This window comes from Triturus cristatus, chromosome 7 (assembly GCF_964204655.1).
Source record: "Triturus cristatus chromosome 7, aTriCri1.1, whole genome shotgun sequence".
NCBI lineage: Eukaryota > Metazoa > Chordata > Amphibia > Caudata > Salamandridae > Triturus > Triturus cristatus.
In genome coordinates this window covers 1,321,617,625-1,321,639,033 of record NC_140590.1, presented here as the reverse complement: position 1 = coordinate 1,321,639,033, position 21,409 = coordinate 1,321,617,625, and the positions used below count along the sequence as shown (strand labels likewise).

Genomic DNA, 21,409 nt, shown 5'->3' with positions numbered 1-21,409 from the left:
AAGGGATTCTGGGTAACAGAACCTGGTGGGAGGCAGTCAAGTTACCCCATCCTGGATTCCCCTGGGTGTCTAGTTTTCAAAAATGTATAGGTTTGCTAGGTTTCCCTAGGTGCCGGCAGAGCTATGGTTCAAAAACTACAGCTAGGCACTTTGCCAAAAAAGGGTCATTTTTCACTACGAAATTGAGGTGTGTCCACGTTACGTTTTGTGCCGTTTCCCGTCGTGGGCACTAGGCCGACCCACACAAGTGAGGTACCATTTTTCTCGGAAGACTTTGGCGAATGCGGGGTGGGTGGAAATTTGTGGATCCACGCAGATTCCAGAACTTTCCACCAGAGAAATATGGGGAACATGTGTTTTTTGGGCAATTTTTTAGGTTTGCAAGGGATTCTAGGTAACAGAACCTGGTGGGAGGCAGTCAAGTTACCCCATCCTGGATTCCCCTGGGTGTCTAGTTTTCAAAAATGTATAGGTTTGCTAGGTTTCCCTAGGTGCCGGCAGAGCTAGCGTTAAAAAACTACAGCTAGGCACTTTGCTAAAAAAGGGTAATTTTGCATTGTGAAAATGTGGTGTTTTCACGTTGGGTTTTGAGCCATTTCCTGTCGTGGTCACTATGCCTACCCATACAAGTGAGGTACCATTTTGATCGGGAGACTTAGGGTAATTCAGATTTGTAAAGGAACTGTTATTACCTATTGACTTTCGATGCATTTCTGCCTTCCAAATGAAAGACATTGTGTAAAAAAGAAGTCATTCTAAAAAATGACTGCTAATTCTCATGCTAGGATGAGTATTTCCAATTTCCGAAATGTGCAAATATCTACTGTTTCTAAACTCTATATTTTGTTCCCATTTCAGAAATACATAGGTGTCTTTCATACCGATTTTTCCATGTACACATTTTACAGAATAATTACTATATACCCGGTACATAATAAAAAAACATTGCAAGTTGCTGCTCAGTTTTTGGCTGTGGGTTCGTCAGGTTCTTGGTGAACCTACAAGTCCTATATAACCCCACAACTAGTAATGTCCAGCGGATCTAACGGTATATTGCTTTCAAAGAGCTGTCATAATTAGAAGAAGTTACAGGTGAAAACGTTGACACAAAAGGCTTTTTTTTCCAACAAATTTTCAATTTATCCTATATTTAACTGTTAGTTTCTGTAAAGAAACCTTGATGGATCTACACAAATGACCCCTTGCTGAATTCTGAATTTTGTCTACTTCTCTAAAATGTATAGCTTTCCAGGATCCATTATTGCTTTTGTACCCATTTCTACCATTAACTGGAAGGAGGTCGAAAGCACAAAAAATAGCAAACATAGGCTATGTCCCAGAAAAATGCCAAAACTGTGTAAAAAATGTTGGGTTTCTGACAAAAGTCTGGTATCCCCTAAAAGCTGGGAACATCGTGATTTCAGCCCCACAAACCCGTTTTTGATAACATTTGCAGGGAAAAACTCAGATGCTTTCTTTTGCATACCGTTTTTCCCATTTTTTCCCCAAAAAACTACATTTTGCTGTATTTTGGCTCATTTCTGTGACCCCTCCAGGGGAATCCACAAACCCTGAGTACCTTTAGAATCCCCATGATGTTGGAAGAAAAGGACGCAAATTTGGCGTGGATACCTTATGTGGTCAAAAAGTTACAGGGGCCTCAGCGTGCACTACCCCAAATAGCCAAAAAAAGGGCGTGGCGCAGGAGGGGCAAAAGGCCTGGCAGCAAAGGGGTTAATGTTATGATGGATTCAGTTTGAAATGGCATCGAGCACATTGCACCTGGACTGACCCAGCCCGTGCCTGCCAGCTAGAGAGGTTTGATTGCAGGACCACCAACTGACAGAATTTAATTCTTCTGTTCTCTCCTGGGGGAGGGTGCTTCCCACCAACGCTGCTACCTACAGGAAGGCTCAGTGACGCACCTGACCTAGCTTGTTGTGTGTTGGGGCAGCATTATACACACACTGGGGCAGAGGCGCGCAGACGAAGTAGATTAAAGAGGTACCTAATCCCCAAACTGCTTCTGCTTTTGCTGAGGGGGTCCCGCACTCGTGGTGGGACCTCTGCAATGGGAAACTGCTGTACTGAGGCCACGTCAAGAGTGCAAGGAGGGACCCCGGCCTGGACTGCGAGGACTCCGCCTCGACTGCATAGGCCGTTTGTGAGTTAGGCCCGGAGTGTGGTAGGCAAATAAACTGCAAAATAAAGCAATAAGAAATGCATGCTGCATGAATCTAGCCTTTGCAGTGGGATGCAGGTAACGTTATCATTGACCATACTTTGAATGTTAATGCATTGTAAAATATATTGAAACATGCGATGTAAACCACCCAATCCTCCTCACCCCCTCCCCCCCCATAACTCCTCCCCCCCAACTCCTTTAGCAATGGTCAGGCTTGCATGCTGCCCTTGGTTACTACGTGCAGAGTGGGGTGTGGTCTGATGAAATGTACCTGGGCTGATTTTGGTTCCGAGTCCGATCCGGCCTCTGCTGTGTGTGATGTGGAAAGGAGAGACAATGTGGTGAAAAAAATTAAGAAGAAAACGCCAGGGTTTCGCCTGAGGAAATGGTGAAAATCGTCTGTGTATTGCTTTGATTTTGTGAAAGTGGGGGCGCTTATGGAATTACAAATATCCAGTAATAAATCGCTGTGTGCAGACGTCTTATTTTAATAGTATACAATTGTTCACTCAACATCAAGCACGTCGCTTATTGTTGCAAATACAAAAATCTTGATCCAACCCCAAACAAATGTCTTTTGATACTATGTTACTGTCAGATGCTGAACAACTACACCCTTCGACTATGTTTAGTTCGTAAGTTGATAATATTTGGCACTGAAAGGGCTTTAATTAACTGAAAATGGGTAAAGTCTCACTCACTCACGGCCCCAAAATACTCAAGATTATGCCGTCCTGCTGACAGCTGCTCCTACTGTCCCATTTGGCTGAGAAAGTGAACGGAGGCAAACGAAAATGCAAAAAGTTAAATAACATGTGTAAACTGATGGAAAGAATTATGAGAAGAGCTAATATGTTGTACCGCCCTTACCTGAAGCCGTAAGTCGGCGCAGCCCGTCTATCGAGGCCGTGGTGAACAAACACAGGAGGAACGGAATCTCACAGCCCATCTTGTCACAAAGCACCGAGAGATGCGAACTTCATAACTGTGAGGGGGCGGCTGGCGGCACGCTGGGGAGGAAGCACAGTTATTTCAATCTCCTCATGGGGCTGTTGCACTAACAGTGATTTCATTCAAGTGTGACGGCTGCGGTGGGAGCTCCCAGGGGCGGAGCTTTGTAGATGAAGTTTATGTGCATATACTATGGTATGGCATATGCTATTTCAGAAAGAATTATGCTAAATCTGTGTTTATGCGCCTTGATGTAAGTTTCTACGGTACCACTTTGACTACTGCTTCCTATTACTATGGCGCAGTGTCTATTTAGCGAGCTGCTGGGTACATGGTGAGGTTCTCTACTATTTTGGCGGTCGTTGGCTAAAGAGCATATAATTATGTGCTATTTTGCCGGCCTTTCTATAGACCCATTTTACTCAAGATGAATTCTAACTAAGCAATAAAATAAGTATATTTATCAACTGTGAAAAAGGAAGTGGCTTGTGACTAAGGGCTGCTGCGGTCAGTGAATCCGCGACTGAAAGGAGAATTAAACAAAGAGCGGTAGGCCCTTTAGAGAATGTCAGCTTATGCCAAGACTCAGACAGCCTGAATACCAGACAGGCAAGGTAAAAAGACAGTTACATGGGAATAGAGGCGGAGTAAAGGGTTAGAAATGTTAGCCTGTCTGTCTTGGTGTTAGAGACAGACACAAATAACCAACTTCCCCAAACTCTGTCGCACGATCCCCTTGGGGTTTCGCAGGAGACATGTTCCAATGCCTTTCTAGTGCTCTGACTTGTGTTTCCTGTTTACTATCAGTCTCTGCAGCCATGGGGGAAGAGTGGGTAGTTGGATTCTCTTCACAGAACAACGGGTTGCGCTCTACCAAGAACCCCACCTCTGTATCAAGCAGAAGCGCCCCCACTAGCAAGAGGCCCTGATATCCCACTTAAAAACTCAACTACAGAAAGGAACCCATAGAAGTGCTGCTGTATACCTTCTTGTCTGTACGCTGGGACTAAGGGGAGAGGGTAGTCCCCATGTGCAGTGCTGGCTATGGTCTCATCTGGCTTCAGTATGTTTGCTTGTGGGAATGCCTGGTCCACGTTGACTTGTTACTGTGCTCCCTCTTCACCGCCTTATATTTATGTAGAATGATCGTGGCCAGTCTGGGACGTAACATGACTATTTTTATAAGGCCAGTCGTTCATGGGAGGAGCCTTTGGAGGTAATGCGAATACACGTGTGCATTAAGATCACTACTGGGTGGCCTCCATCATTTATAGGCCGTGGTATGGCTAAACATTAAACCTCGGATATAACAGGCAGCTACAATCAATGTGTGTCGATTGTTCTGCTGCAGAAAAAACAAACTTCTGACTGCTGTGGTGCTCTCTGGAGTAAAAAAAAAACGTTAGCAATGCCAATTGGTCTGGATGCAATGCTCATGTATACAATGCAAACACATTAAATGCCAAACAAAGAAACAAAAGGCGGGGGGCGTGGCCAGGCGCCGTACTGAATGGCCGCCTGATCCCGGAGCTCCGCCGGGACCGTTGATGCCCCGTTGAAATCCGACGTCCATCCGTGCTGGAGGGATCACCCAGCGAACCCACCAGCTTCCTCGGGCCCAGTGATCAGCCGGAGAGGCTTCCCGGACTCTGACAGGCTGCTGACGACCCCATCCGGCGGCCGCGACGGGCGGCGGCGGCTCGGCGCCTCGCCCTTGGAACTCCGTGGCCGCTCCCGGCCAAAATCGAGGCCCTGGCTTTCGGCCTAAGGCGCGCTGCGCCCTGAGTGACTGCGACGGACGGGGGCGGCGGCCCGCAAGTAACGCTGAGGCGCCGTGGGACCCGGACTTCCTTGGGGCACTGCTGGAGACCCCGACGCCGGGGATGGCAAGCGGGCTGCCGCGACGGCTGCGGCCGGCTGACGGCCCAGACTGGAAGGGGGGCGGCCGGTGACATACTACTGCTGCAGGTGTGCGAGCGGAGGACGGGCTGCCGCGGCGGGGCCGCTGCTGGGCGGCCTGGACACAGAAGAGCCCACGGCGTTGGGGGCTGTGGTCGCGGACCCCGTATCGCGGCGGCCTGCTCACTCTGGGGTTCCCCCCTCCCCCCCTGCTCTGGGCGGCTTGCTGCCGGGTGTCGGTGGGCTTTGGCTACGCCCAGACTTCAGCCGTGAGGATCGGAGTTGGCACATATCCGTGGGAGCCCTAGCAAGTGAGGACCGCAAGGCTCCGGGGGCACCGGAACGACAATGAGGCCTAAAGGGGGTACCGCGACCCAGACGAACAAGCTCGACCACTATACGGTCGCCAAAACGACGCCGCAGCCGGGAGGACCCACGAAGGAGGCCGCAGGGCAAGCGGAACCCTCCCTGACATCTATCATGGCCGCCATACAAACCCTGGGGACGACCCTCGAGACAAAAATGGACAAGATCACCATTGAGGTGAACCTGCTTTGGGCCGACTTAGGGAAAACCACGGATCGGTCCAAGACCAACGAAACGGACATCAAGGCCCTGCAGGACTCGGAGAGGCGGCTCGAGAACAGGGTCAATGAGCTAGTGCAGCAACATCGGCAGATGGCCCTACGGCTCGACGACCAGGAAGGTAGGGCCAGGAGGAGCAACATACGCGTAGTGGGTGTGGCGGAAGGACTTGAAGGGGACTGTGTGGAGCTCTTTCTGGAGGATCTGATCCTCCGCCACCTTAAACCCAAGAGGCTCTCCAAGCTCTTCACTATTGAGCGGGCTCACAGGGCTCCGATCCCAAAACCTAAACCAGGGGCCCTCCCGCGCACCATTATCGCCAAAGTATTGAACTACCGCGACCGCGATGCAATTCTCCAGGCGGCTCGACAACATGGCGATTTACACTACGAGGGGGCCACGGTTCGCTTCTTCCCGGACTTCACGCTCCAGGTCCAGCAGGAAAGGCGCTCCTTTCAAGGGGTTAAGGCGGCGCTGAGAGATCGTGGTATCCGGTACATGATGTTCTTTCCCGCCAAACTGAAGATCATCGCAGGCGGTAAATCCCTCTTCTTCACTTCGCCGGCGGCGGTGCAGGAGTGGCTGGACACGACCGAGTCGGCGGCGGCCCCCCGGCGGGACGGCGCACAGGGGCGTGGAGCGAGGCAGCCCTCCCCGGGCTCAACGGCAGGACCAGTGGACGGTGGGGAGCAGAGCCAGAGGTCCTGGCGTTCGCGCTCAAACAGTCCCCGCTGGGGCTCGCCCAGAGACAGCGCAGCGCATTGAAGCCACGGGAGCTCGACCAGAAGCCGTCGGACAGTAATGTATGAAAGTTCCTTTTACTATAAGACTTACTTGCACAAGGGGGCAGTGGGAGGGCTTGCCCGACTCTTGTGAGCCAAGCTCACCACTAGATGATGTACTGTTGGCCTGAGGACTATACGAACTGGGGCACCACGGACAGGCGGTCAGGAGGGGGCTGGCCCACGAATTTCTTACGTAGAGTTCCTCAGTGGGCTCCACTGGGGCAGGGTTGGGCGACAGGCGCTCTGCTAATTGGGGTGGTGGGTAGTTCAGAACCCACGGAGCAGGGGGCAGGGAGGGGGGGTTGTTTTGGCAAGGGGGGGTAGGGATGTTGGGGACAGAGGGGGAGGGAAGAGGGTGGCACGAAGGGTCAGCCAGACCTCTGACTGTAGACATTCCACGCACTTTTTGGGGGGGAACCAGGGGGGGGGAGTTTGGGGGGATTTTATGGTCACACATAACATGTTGCCCTACGGGAGGCAGCACTGCCGGGGTGGTGGGACAAAGCACCCAAACAAGCCACAGCTATGGTTGATAGATATGAAAAAAGTTTGAAGGTCCTCAGCTGGAATGTCAACGGACTGGGGGATAGACTCAAGCGCACCATAGTACTGCAATTCCTCAAGCGGCACCAGCCTGATGTAGTACTACTGCAAGAAACGCATATGATGGGGAATGTCTGTCGGGCCCTCAATAGGTACGGCTACACTCTGGCGGCCCACTCTGGCTTCACTCCGGCTCTAGGGGGGCGGGGGTGCTGGTACGGCGCGCGCTGCCCCTCCATATAGACCTAGTCAGGACAGACCCGCAGGGCCGCTTTTCGGCGGTGTCTGGCCGCTGGGAGGGCCGCACGCTAAACCTGGTATCGGTCTACATCCCGCCTGGCCTCCAAACCCGGGCCTTCGCGGAGCTCGGCACTCTTCTCCTTTCCCTCCCCGAGGGCCAGTTGGTGTTGGGAGGGGATTTTAATGCTGTAGTGTCGGGAACCCGTGATAGACAGCCCCCCAGAGACCTCCCTCGGGGGCAGGAGTGGTTGGCGGACTTTCTTGAGGCCTTCGGGCTCGTGGACGTCTGGTGCCTGCTCCACCCAACGGACAGACACTTTACCTTCTTTTTGGGATCGCATCATTCATTCTCGCGCTTAGATTACATCCTCACTATTCTACAACACGACATGACGGTACGTGAGGCAGCACACCTGCCCAGAGGCATTTCTGACCACTCACCAGTCCACACGCACATCACATTCGGGACTCAACGGGAGGGCTGCTTAGCGCCAATAAACGCATGGCACCTTAAACACGAGGACACCAGAAAGCAGGTATCCGCCTCAATCACACGCTACTTTGAAGAGAATCTCGGCTCGGTGAACTCCCCAGTCACCTTATGGGAGGCGTTCAAACCCGTGATTAGGGGAGAGGCGCTTTCGGCCATATCGGCGAGGCGACGGGAGCGGTGCAGGCAGGTCGCTACACTAGAGGCGGAATTGGAAGTTCTTGGGGGGGAGGCGGCGGGGGGTGGGGAGGGGGAGGCCATGCATAGACTGCAGTTGAAGACGGCGGAGTATAGAGAAGCAGTCACTCGAGAGGCTCAGAACGTGGCGCGCCACAAGCTGGGTAGAATCTACGATCAGGGCGATAAAGCCGGGAAACTTATTGCCTGGCTTGCGAAAAAACAACAAGCCAGTAAGGTGGTGCCTGAAATTCGTACCGAGTGCGGGACGGTGGTTACTGAACCTCGGGAAATCATTGAACAGTTTGCGAGACACTACCAGCGGGTCTACAGGCGTGAGTCCGACCGGCCGGAGGAGGACTCCATGGACCTCCTAACAGACTTTCGTATGCCCTCCTTGTCGGATGAAGATCGGGAGGCTATGGACAGTCCACTCACTGAGGCCGAACTTCAGCGGGCGATAGGAGAACTGCGTCCTGGTAAGGCGCTCGGCCCCAACGGCCTCCCAATTGAGCTCTACAAGCTCCAGCCGGAGGCTGTTAGCAAGCATCTGAAACCCATGTTCGAGCACAGTATGGAGAGGGGGATGTTGCCCCGTGATCAGCGTGTTGCGACCATAGTGGCGATACCGAAGGAAGGGAAGCCTAAAGATGCGTGTGCGTTGTACAGACCGATCTCGCTCCTCAACGCGGAGCCCAAAATACTCGCGAAGACACTGGCCAACAGGCTTAATTCGGTGCTGCCTTCGTTGGTCCACCCAGACCAGTCGGGATTTATGCCCCGCCGTAACACGGCCCTCAACATACGAAGGCTAAACGGCGTACTGGGGCAATGCCACAGACTACAGGAGGACGCGGTGGTGGTCTCTCTGTACGCCACAATGGCCTTCGACACCCTAGAGTGGCCATACATGTTCGCGGTCCTGCGCAAACTGGGCTTTGGCCCTCAATTTATAGGGTGGGTGCGCCTACTATATGCTGAACCCTTGGCGCGTGTGCTGGTGAACAACAAGCTGTCCGAGGTTTTCTCGCTGGAGAGAGGGACCCGGCAGGGCTGCCCTCTCTCCCCCCTTCTTTTCGCCCTCTCCCTCGAACCACTCGCGGCCTGGATACGGCAGGCGGTCGACCTGACAGGTATATCCTGGGCTGAGGGATGGGAGGACAGAATCTCCCTCTACGCCGACGACATACTCCTCTACCTTACCAAACCACGCAGGTCCATAATTGTGGCACTCGATATACTTGCTAGCTTCGGCCGTAACTCGGGCTTCCGGGTCAACTGGGCCAAATCACACCTATATGTCCTACGGGGTGAACCTCCGCGTCTCCCGGCCACGTGCCCCATTAATGTGGCAGTGGAAGGGTTTAAGTACCTGGGAGTCTACATCACCACCAATAAAGCTCTGTCATACGAGCGCAACCTCAAGCCGCCACTCGATCGGCTCCAACGGGAGGCCAAATCCTGGCAGCACCTGCCACTGACTCTGCTGGGCCGGGCAGCCCTATTCAAGATGCTAGCATTACCATGGTTTCTGTACGCGCTGCAAAATTATCCAGATTTAGTCCCCAACGGCTACTTCGTGGCCATCGAGGCCGCGCTGCGCGACCTCCTCTGGGCCGGGTCGCCCCGAATCTCCCTGGCCAAACTCACATTGGGATGGTACGACGGTGGTATAGCCCTCCCTGACATCCGTAAATACTACTGGGCGGCCCACCTGTCCGCGATCAACCAGGGTACATATGGAGACGGGAACGATCCCGCCTACGGCATGGACAGATGGCTGCTTCCCGGGGGGAACTACGAGATAGCACTCTACTCCAGACGGGGTATACGTCCACTAACCGGACCTACCCGTCACTCGGTACAGATATGGCACGTCGCCCAGAGGAAGCTTGGATGGGCAGGGGTCCTTACGATGGCCACGTCACTGTGGGCCTCCGACAAGCTGGGCAACCTGGGGCGCACCAAGGGGTTCCGTAATTGGGACTTAATTGGTATCTCCCAAATCAAGGACATCTGGGGCCCTACGGGGATCCGCACATTCGCCCAAATGCAAGACACATATGAGCTAGCTCACACCGAATACTTTCGATACCTACAGGTGCGACACTCCCTCCGGACTAACATCCCACCGGAGACCAAGATACCACAATCCTCCCCGCTTGAAGATAGGTTGTTAGATGGGCACCTCCCGGAACACGCCATATCACTCACGTACAAAAAGCTGATTAACAACCCCCCCGACACGCTTCTGCCCCTTAGAGAGAAATGGGCCGCTGATGGGCTGGAGATAGACGATGAAGAATGGCTCTACGCTCTGGCCTCTCCCCGTGAGGTCGCAATATCAGCCCGGCTGCGACTTATCCAACTTAAGATCCTTCACAGGGTGTATATCTCCTGCACTAGGCTACACACGATGGGGAGGGCGGACTCAGTACTCTGCAGAAGGGGATGTGGGGGCACGGGTACCTTCTTCCATATGGTGTGGGATTGCCCTAAGATTCAGCGCTATTGGAGAAGGGTGGTGCAGTGTATGGAGGAGGTATGGGAGGTGGAGATTCGCCCGGAGGCCAAGAGGTGCCTCCTCAATATATGGGAACCTACGGACCTGTCACCGAAAGGGAGGCTCTGGGTGACGCTCGGACAAATGGTGGCGAAGAGGAACATAGCCAGGCTCTGGGGCAGTCCTCTCCCACCCAAAGTGTCAGATTGGCACAGCGACATGGACTGGTGTATGCTGCAGGAAAAGACTGTATATATAACGAGAGGATGCCCCCGGAAGTGGAGGGAAGTGTGGTCCAATTGGAATGATTTCAGGGGGGGGCATATGCGAGCCTCCTCCCGAGGGGCGGGAAGGCGCAGAGGATCTTTAAACCCTAACGCCGTGGTGGCTCCGGGTGCTAATGGATGGGGTGCGATAGTCACATCAATAGTAGATAGGCGACTTAGGGTGCTACGTGATGACCTGGTTTGTTTGGGGGGGGGGCAATACGGCTGTTGGGCGCTGTTCACCAGTTTGGCAATAGTTTATGTTTAGGGTCGAATATAAGGGAAAAAGGAGTCCTGCAATATCCTCCTTGACACTGTGATACACTCACACCGTTCTAACGCCGCCGTACCCCCGGGTTGACGGCACTGGGCTGTGTGCTTAATAACGAACTGCAAAGTACATCCTCCGCGGCCGGCCCGAAGGGTTGTAGGCTGTCAGCTGTGTATTGTGTGAGTTTGCAATAAAGGTCTTGTTTAAAAAAAAAAAAAAAAAAAAGAAACAAAAGGCTGTCTGTATGGAAGATTTGTTTGCCTTCTATACTGTCCCGTCTTTGTTTCTGTCAACATTTAAAAGGCAAGGGAACCTTCATTTAGACCATTTTCAGTTCCAAGATATGGAATGAAATGAATGACTATGATGAAGGTTCCCTACCTAGATACTTTCTTTTGACCTAAAACAAAAAGAGGACCTGTGCTGAGGGTCAGAGCAAACGAAAAAAACATTTCCAGGTGGCACTCAAGAGAATTGCTGGGAGGGAAGGAACTGTGGGGGGAACTGTGGTAGTGTGTGGAAAGGAGAATAAGAAGCACATAGGTAAAAGAGGGAGGGTGATGAAAAGTGGCTGGTGGCCAGCTAGAGTGAACATAGAGGCCTTTAGCTGTAAAGTAGTCCTTGGTGCAGTTCAATGCAAGCACTGAGTTTAAGGGGAAAGGTACACTCTATTAGGCAATAACATCAGGTGAGAATACACTGCATCTAGATGAGGTTAACAAAGCCTTAACCCAATGGCTGAAGGAGGCTGGTCATAAAGCCAGTGGTTGAAGGGACCGAATACAAAGCCCACTCAGTATATTGTAAACAAAAGATCAGTTTGAGAGCTTCGCAGTGGCATAGTATGGATGCTATGGTCCCACTGCAAGTAAAAAATAAGCCCCTTACCTGATTTTAGGTAATAAAATCCAGCAGTAATTCGGGTTCAGTGGGCCCCCCCAAGTCTCTGAACCCTGGTGCAACAGCACCCACTACACCACTGATAGTTACTTCCCTGCAGCAGTGCAGTCAACCCAGATCTAAACAGGCGGTTTTTGGGCCATTTTTAGGTTGAGCTTTAGCTGCAGTGTATATGCGCTGCTCGCTCTGCTGGCTTCTGATTGTATGGAGGCTTGTTAGTCCCTCCTTAGTACAGCCGTGTCGTCATTTGTAACCTCCAATGGCTACTGGTCCCTTTACTTCCGGTCTTGCACAGTAAGCTCTATGTTCTTTATTGAGTTTGTCCTTCTCGAGGCAGGACGACGTGCTTTGTTTAGATTCAGCACGCACAACCCGCTTTCACTTTCAAAGCTGCCGGGTCAGGATGACCGCTTGTTTTCTCAGGAGCCCACCGTCGGTATATCATTTTCGCCGTGGTTTTTGTGTGGCTTATTGTCAGAGTTGAGCACTGTGTATTGCTATGTAGTGCTATGTAGTGCAGTATTGAAAGTATCCAGCGCTGGCAATTGGTACTATCAACTTCAATTAAACACAGAAGCCCTCCCCCTTCCCTCGCTGTGCAGTGGGCAGGTATGGGGCTTGCTAGAATGTGTTGTGTGAACCAACAGGAATACAAAAGTGTTTTTTTAATTATTTCCCTTCTTTTTTTTTTTTGTTTAAGAGTGTTATTGAATTTTTAAGGATAAACAAAAAACAAGAAGAAAGATAACAGCATTGGCAAGGCTGTACACAAAGTTAAAATAGAGCATAAATATACAATATATAATTATAGATAAAGAGAAAGAAAAGTACAGTAGTAGGATAAAAAGAGGAAAAAAAAAGATGCGAATACATAGAATGAAATATGAAATTAAGAAGGAGATATAGTTTAAGAAACATGCGCATGTGTAGCAAGATAAGATGTGAATGGTAACCAAAGTAGTTCAGATTTAATTTTCTGAGATATTATAAAAGAGGAAACAGTAGAAATTCTGTGTTCATCGCAAATAAAGTTCCACCAAGACAATGAGGATAACTTGGAATTATCTTTCCAACATGACAAAATAACTTTGAAAGCTAATGCAATAAATAGATCGAATAATAAAGATAAAGGAGTGAAATCATCGAAGTCAGGAGAGGATGAACCTAGAAAAATGTTTTGCAATGATAACGTGATATTACATTTAAAGATTTACATGCATGTAGACCAAATAGAGTGCCAAAAGGACAATACATTGGAACATTCATAAATTTGATGTCTTAACGTGCCAGTAAATTCAGAACAAGACCAGCAAAGGGGTGAAGAGGAAGGGGAAAACTTGGATATACAAACAGGAGTAGTAACTGCTCTGCTGTAAATAAAATAGAGAGACTGAGTTATACGAGCAGCAGCAGAAATTTTAAATAACTTAGACCATAGTTTGTCCCAAGCAGACACCGATAATGAGAAGGCTGCGTCTGTTTCCCAAGCTAGTTCTATAGGGGATTTAGGTCTTTCAGTAACATGAAGTAACAATAACTTATAAATATGTGAGGCTTTAGGTTTGAGCTCAAGAGGAATATTATATAGTGGTGTGGGAGGAACAAGTGAGGTGTAAACATTGGAGAGATCAAAAGAGGTTAAATGGGATTGCAATGCCGTGGAAATTAAAGTATATTCATGAAGGAAAGTGGAGGGTAAATGATATCGCAATTGTAATTCAGGGAAGGGAAGAACAGAATTTTGGTGAATTAATTGATGAACAAAAATAATTCCCTTCTCCTTCCAATGTTTGTAGTAGAATGATTTACTTTTGTATTTGATGTATTTATTATACCAAATAGTAGAGGATAAAAAACATTGTAACGGGTTGAGACCATCAACAAACGTGTTGTATAGTAGATTTTGGGAATATTTTAAAATAGGATTATTTGATATGAAAGTGCAATTAGACATATAAATTATATTATGAAAAGAAAAATCTTTCAATAAGGAGCGTTCAAAAGCAATCCATCTGGGTATAGGGATATCCGCAAAATCATAGGATAGGGCAAAACATTGTTTAATCAAGAATGCAGAATGATAAGCTTTAAAATCAGGAAAATGCACGCCTCCTTCCGATTTAGGGCGTTTAAGTTTTGTAAGAGAAATGCGTGGATGTTTTTTATTCCATAAAAATGTTGTACAAATGGTATTAATTTGTGAAAAAAATGAAACAGGGATTCAAAAGGGCAGCATAGATAATGTTTATAAAATATGGGGAACAATCATCATTTTAATAGTGTCCAATCTACCCCACCAGGACAAATGCAGAGGTGACCAAGAAAGCAGGAGAGATTGAATTTTGGTAATTAGGGCATTAAACGTGAGTCTAATTGTGGTAGACAAGGTAGCAGAAAACCAGATACCAAGGTATTTGATTTTTGTAGGACACCAAGTAAAATTAGTATCAGCAAACATGTATTGGTAACATAGGGAATTCAACGGCAATACTTCAGTTTTTGAGAAGTTCAACTTGTATCCAGAAATACTGGAATATAACCGGACCTCGTCCAAGAAGGGAGGAAGGGAAGTTTGGGGGTTAGACATATATATCAAGATATCATCAGCATATGCCAACATTTTGGTTTCCATAGAGTTGTATGTGTGACCGGAAATAAGTGTGTTAACACGGATACGCTCAAGAAAGGGTTCGAGACATAAAACAAATAACAAGGGAGAAAGAGGACAACCCTGACGGGTGCCCCTGGATAAAGAAAAAAAACTCGAGAAACAATTGTTTACAAAGATACTGGCACGAGGGTGAGAACATAACAATTTATCATAGGCAATAAAAATAGGACCGAATCAAAACCATTCAAGTGTTTTGAACATAAATTGCCAATTGATTCGATCAAAAGCCTTTTCAGCATCCAGGGATAATGCAACAAGTGGGGATTTACATGTTTTTACCAAAAGAAATTACATTTGCAAACATACGAGCATTGTCTGCGGCCAATCTGCCCTTAATAAAACCAGTTTGATCAGTTTTAACCAGCAATGGGATAATAGACTCAAGACGAGTGGCAAGAATTTTGGCGAATATCTTACAATCATAATTAATTAATGATATGGGACGATAATTTTTACAAAGGGAATGATGTTTATCAGGTTTGGGAATGAGAACAATCAAGGCTTCCATAAAGGAACCCGAGGCTCTGGAATCAGTAAAGAAGGAATTAAAGAGATCCAGGAGTTTGGGAACGAAAATGGAGGAAAAAGCAGAATAAAATTCAACAGAAAGGCCATCCGGTCCCGGTGCCTTTGATTTTTTTAAGGACTTAATAGCATCAATAATCTCTTGAAGAGAAACATCTCTTTCTAGTAGGCCAAATTCGTCAGGTAGGGAGGGAGGAGTAGGAATGCCAGAAAAGAAAGTATTTAAATTTTGAGCGGAGGGATGTGTATCATCGGAATAAAGTGATTGGTAATATTAATGAACTATATTTGCAATGTCCTCGTCCGATGTTGCCAGACATTTTGTAGATTCATTTAAAATGGGTCCAATAGTCTTATGCTCGGATTTAATTTTTAAGTAATTAGCCAACATCCGACAAGCTTTATTTTGGCCTCCATGATATTTAGATTTAATTTTAAGAAGGACATTACAAGCATCAACTGTAGGCAGTTCATTAAGTTCAGATTTGGCCGTAATCAATTCGTGAAGAGCAGAAGGGGATTTAGAAGTAAAATAGGTATGTTCCAGTAATTTGAGTTGTTGCAATAATGATGTATATTTATTTCGTGCAAGTTTCTTTTTCTTTGCTGCAAAAGAAATAGTAAAAGCAAGAAAAGTAGCCTTAAAGGCATCCCAATTATTAGAAGTAGAAGTACCACAGGGGTTATTGAGTGTGAAAAATTCATTGATAAAAGCAGTGGCTTCAGTGATGAAAAGGGAATCTGACAATAGAAAGTTATTTAACTTCCAACGACTAAATTTTGGGAACTTAAGGATAGGTCCAAAACAGAAAAAACAGGGGCATGATCAGAAATAAAAATAGATCCAATCTCCGAGGACTGGAGAGATGGGAGAAGGGATTTACCAACCAAAATATAATCAATTCCAGAACGAGTTTGGTGCACATTTGAGAAGAAAGTAAATTCAAGAGAATCTGGGTTACAAGTTTTCCAAGCATCGTATAATGAACGAGAGGTAATGGCAGATTGAAAAGCTTTGTGGGATTTATCTGGATTGAATTTACACTTAGATTGACTATCAGAATAGGGATCTATCCATTGATTAAAGTCACCAGCAACTACAATATTCGGACAATCAATGGAGGAAAGTAAAATCTTAATAGAGTTCCAAAATTCTGGGTATGGTCTGACTGGGCCGTATATGTTCAGAAGATTTAGTTCTTTATTGTGGATTACAACCTTAGCCATTACCCATCGTCCATCTGTATCATTTTGTGTAGATAAAATTTGTACATGCAATGACTTATGAAACAAGATCGCAACACCCCCCTTGTTACCAACTGAAGGAGAAGACACAACCTGACCCACCCATTGTCTTTTTAACTTGAGCGATTCAATTTCATTACAATGTGTTTCTTGAACAAAGGCAACCTGTGCTTTTAATTTTGATAAATGATAGAGTACCTTTTGTCTTTTGAAGGGGTGTCCAAGACCACGAACATTCCACGTGACAAAATTACACATAATAGATTGGTGAAGGGGTAATTCACGGAAACAGATAACGCACTTCAGGGAAACAGCTGGAAGGAAATAGACACCATATATGAGACGGAAGGGAAAAATACGTTATAAAACAATAAACAGCATTAATGGACACATGCAACAAATGTAACAACAATAAAAAAAAAATGCAAACATAAAAAAAAGAGAAAAAAAAGGAAGAGGAGGAAAGAATAAAAGAAGAAGAAAATAAAGAATAAGCAGATCAAGGAGAAATGTGGGAAGAGACAAACATATAGGAAAAAATAAAAGTACGGAAGGGGAAGTAAGAAGTAGGTATACAAGAAGAGTAAACAGATCAAGGAAAAGAAACCAGATCTGAAGAAAGAACAGTATCAGGCAAGAGAAGAGCATGGTGACGCCAGAGACAAGAAACTGCGGACGAAGAGAATAGGTAAGAAAAGGCCTCCTTAGTTAAAATAGAACAATGGAGGCAAAGCAAAGTGAAGTGAAAGAAAAAATAGTAAAAAGGACAATATAATGTGAACAATTAAAATATTTAAAAGAATGAAGGGTGAAAAATAAGTGAAGATAAAGAAAGTAATAGGCTAACAGGATATATAAACCTAGAACAATAGATAACAGTTTGTTAAGGAAAAGAAAAGTTAAGCATTAGTGTTCATGTTGCTTGGAGAAACGTTATGGAGAAAAAGTTTAAGCTTCTCAGGATCTTCAAATGAGCGCGAGGTTCCTTCATGCGTAATTTTGCATAGGCAGGGATGAAGTATGCCATATTGAATGTTTAATTGTCTCATCTGTGGACGTAGAGCCAGGAAATCTTTACGATGAGCGTTCGTTGCATTGGAGACATCTTGGGATATGAAGATATTATGACCTGACCAAGTAAGACGACGTTTAAGTTTTGCAGCCTTCAAAACATGCATGAGTTCAGTAAATTCCAGAAAGAGCATTATGATCCCACGAGGCTTGTTAGAGTTAGGGTGAATACGACCCAGACGGCGTGCACGTTGTATATTTAGAGGGAGAGAAGACTGAAGACTTAAAAGTTCTGTCAGGAATTTCTGCAAAAAAGATACCATGTCTGGCCCTTCAATATTTTCCGGAAGACCATAAAGGCGTAAGTTATTCCTTCGATTACGATTTTCAAGGTCTTCTGTGTGCAGTTTCAGCTTGTGGATTTCTTGCTCTAGTATTAGGATTTTAACAGAAATATCTTGAAGATCTCCCACACGTTGCTCGAGATCCAACACCTTTCCCTCCATAATAATCCATCGTTCCTCTATTTGTTTCAGTTTTTCATTTGTGGTGGACATAAAAAGTTGTAGACCACAAACCTCATCTAGAATAGAGTTTAGAACTGGGTTTTGTGAGGATAGAATAGGGGAGGGTGGATCATTTTTATGTCTTTTTGGTTTTGCACCCGTTGAAGCTGCTTTAGGATGGTCAATAGCCATTTTAGATTGTTGGAGAGGACATTGCGTCGTAAGAAGGGCAGGGCGAATTAGGCCCATCCACTAGAAGGATTAGATGAGTAAGAGATGATCCTTAATGCAATTACCTGACAGAGGAAGCATATATATCACTGAAAAGAAGCAGAGTTATAAGTATATCCCAATGGAGAGTAGGAGTAAGTTGATTCAGCCAGTCAATAAGAGAAAGAGCAGAAATCCAAGCGATGTGCAATATAAAGATAGAAACAGCTAGTGAGACAAAAAAATTACAGCGTCGTATTAGAAATCAGCCATTATGTTAGGGTGATAACATCAAATTTGGCAGGAGCTCTCCTTTAAAATATGAGCATGACAAAAATGTTGAGTAGAAAAGGAAACATTGGCAAGGGAGAGGTTGGTGGTTCTATAGGATAAGCATATGAATCCTTCAGAAAAAAACAGTTAGCTAAGACAGCATGGAGTTGTATAAAACCTTTAGCAGGTATTCAAAGGAGGGATTATGCAAAGTTCCTTACATTACAGCTGAACACCATCTCAGGAGCGCAGTTACAGGAAGAAAAACGGGTGGTAAACGCCGCGAAAACAAAATGGCGGCCGTTCATGATGTTGTGAGGAGATTAACCGCCGCGGCTCCAGGGTGCCAGGAGGAAATTGGAGGTCCAAAAAACCGTGTTTCCTACTCACCGCCACTTCATCTCAGCGGGTGAGGAAACATAGGACCCCAGTGCAGGCTGAAAGAGGCGCTTTAAACGAGAAAAAGCTCCGTGTACGAGCGGAGCTAAAACGGAGCCGCCATCTTGGCTCGGCGTTCAAGCAACGCCCCCCCTAATTATTTCCCCATCTAACCACCGAATAGAAGAGTGTTGTTGTTGCTGTGTCGAGTGACTCCTATACCCAGGGGACTGGGACAGAGGGTGGCTTGTTACAAACAACTACAGTCTTCAATAGGTAAGATTACTTCTTAATAAAAATTCTTCATAAAAAGTAATCTGCAACTTTACATTGAAATCACATAAACTACATACAAAACACTATATACCACTTTATTAAGACATACATATAGCTATAACATGACTAAAATTCTTCAAGCTAATTATCATCAAGGGCATGATAAATTTAATAGCAATTCAAAAGGCAAACAATGCCTACCAAATAACAATTGCCAGGAGGCGAGTAATAATACTCTGTGTGCTATATAAACAGACAGCATCTCATTCAAACTTGCTTATTCCACTTTTCATGTTGTTAGTGCCCCATGTGTGACTAGTACCTTAAAGTCTATTTTGTGAGATTTGCCATTTGCCATTTATTTGTGAACTACTTAATACTGAATAATTTTCACGTCAAATAATTTTTTCTGGTATCCCAGTTATTGAAATGCCCTTTATTGTCTCCACAAATGCCACACAATAATAACTTATTAAAATCAACAGCAAAACTCCACACATACCATGCCATACAATACCATACTATACAGTGACAGGCCATACCTACCCCACACAATTCCACAACTAACAATTCCAATTCAAACCACATAACTCCAAATTCCAAACAACATACATCCACTCCCTGCAAACAAAAAAAAGGAAAAAACATAATTTACAGCGCCAATAGCTTTAACTTTCACAATAGCGAGACCGATTGCATTGCAAATGCTTGTTTTATAATGTGTTTTTGATAAGTACCCAACTGCCACAGCCAAACACCTGTGCTTGCCTAGCCTAATATGAGACTGGTGTTGCAAACATTTTCAAGGCCATTTTTGTTCTATAGTACAGCTCCGGAAACATCTCCGAAATACCGCAAACAGATATTGGCAGAAAGGGGGCCAAATAAACCACACTTTCGAAGCGCTCAGCAATGCCTGGGGTCTTGTACATTTGCCTTGATCTGGAATCTGGGGTATAAAAGTTATAGATTTCATAAAAACAAAGAAACAAAGAGGCACAGCCAGGGCTAAAAAGGATAGCCTTATCATATAAAAACAGGATGGGAGTGCATTGCTTTCACATCCCAGCACCCAGTTCACTCAGATGCATTCTTGTACATTTTTTTAGCGGGTTCACTAAGCTACAATGATTACCCAAAGGCAGGAATTTGAAGTGTTTTGCACTAAAAAAGCTAAAGGGTGGAAACGTCAGGTGAGTCCCAAAGGAAGAAGGGCCAAGGCAAATAAAGAAGCCCATGCAGGGCAATATTCCAAGCCCAAACCATGAAAGTTTATTCAAAATTAAGACTCATTACAGAGGGTACGTGGCTAAGCTGCGAACATTGGAGGATGTCTGAACCGGAAGCGCCAGCCTCACCACCAAAATCCTTCAACCGTCGTGGGCCAGAATCTTTAGCTGAATGTCCCTGTTATGTTGGAATGGGACATCCCTTCGTGTAAAATGAGGGAGGGTAAATGACCCTGTCACTTGTGGCTCCAATGGTACAATCCATAATGTGCTCAGGGGATACAATAAAAGGCCTGGTGCCCGGACCTCGTGGTCACAAAGTGAAAGCAACGGGTGTCGGCTAAATTATTTGCGAGTGCTGCACACATTCTGTGGGCCGCACTCCGCAACCCGACAAATTGTCAATGAGAGGGAGTGCTGTGGTTCCCACCCATGTACTTTGTTCCTACCGTGCACCCTTCTCATCTTCTGTGGCCCGCCTGCAGGTCAGTGCGTCTTGCCAGCGCAAGCTGTGTTTCTATCCGCTTGGTGGTCATTGGACAGAGACCGTTGCCTATTGCTCCTAGCCACGCTATAAACTGTGGTCAAGCGGCTGCTCATGCCACTATGGCAGGCTGCTCAGCTGCGTGGGCAGCCTCTCTGAGGGTGTGTTGCTCTGTATGTCACAGCCCCATCTGCGGCACAGAGGCCCCCTACGCCTATTCCGGCTGCTGTAAGCTCCCGGTGCCCCCCCTACAGCACTGAGGCCACCTGAAGCTGTCCTGTGCCACCAGGCATGCTGATACGTCCCATGTCCTGCCTGCAGCTGACATATAGCAGCGAGCAAGTCACACTACTCATCATGCTTTAGTGTTCAAAGGGTCCCGCCCTCGTTACATGCCTGCACTGGGAAGGATCCAACTGCTTGCTGCCTGCACCACAGTGAGGTTTTTTAACGTTTGCTACCTGGTGAGAGTTGTCGTGGCTCCTGGTATTTGTGTTTGGGGGCCCAGCTCATTGCCCTAAGTCTTTGCCCCTACCTAACGGGCAGAGCATGCACCAATCGCTGCAATTTGCCTAGCTAGTAAACTAGACACTTTCTTTTCTGCACAACGGCCACCTGCTTGATCCATGATGGCTTCGGTTCCCGCTCTTGAGCCTTTTGTTGTGGAGGGTCAACCCATCTGCACAGACAGCTCGGTGGAAAGACTGGGCAGAGAGGCTGGAAAATGACTTTGCTGCAGTGGCATTAGAAAATGACAGACCACGCCTCATGCTCCTACATCTAGGGGGCACCACCATTCACAAGGT

At 46.8% G+C, this 21,409-nt stretch overlaps 1 protein-coding gene across 3 annotated transcripts in view; it reads right to left on the bottom strand.

Annotated features, from left to right (window-relative positions):
• The window catches only part of LOC146811957 (uncharacterized), a 1,438,216-nt gene extending 1,434,837 nt beyond the window's left edge, over nt 1–3,379 (bottom strand). The window contains exon 1 of one of the 3 annotated variants that reach the window (XM_085618932.1): nt 3,056–3,379. In XM_085618932.1, coding sequence (XP_085475058.1) covers nt 3,056–3,134 — 79 coding nt within the window. In that variant the 5' untranslated portion in view covers nt 3,135–3,379. The remainder of the gene's footprint in view (nt 1–3,055) is intronic. The other 2 variants (XM_085618933.1, XM_085618934.1) reach the window with 2 other exon arrangements.
• Between the last annotated feature and the right edge of the window lie 18,030 nt (nt 3,380–21,409).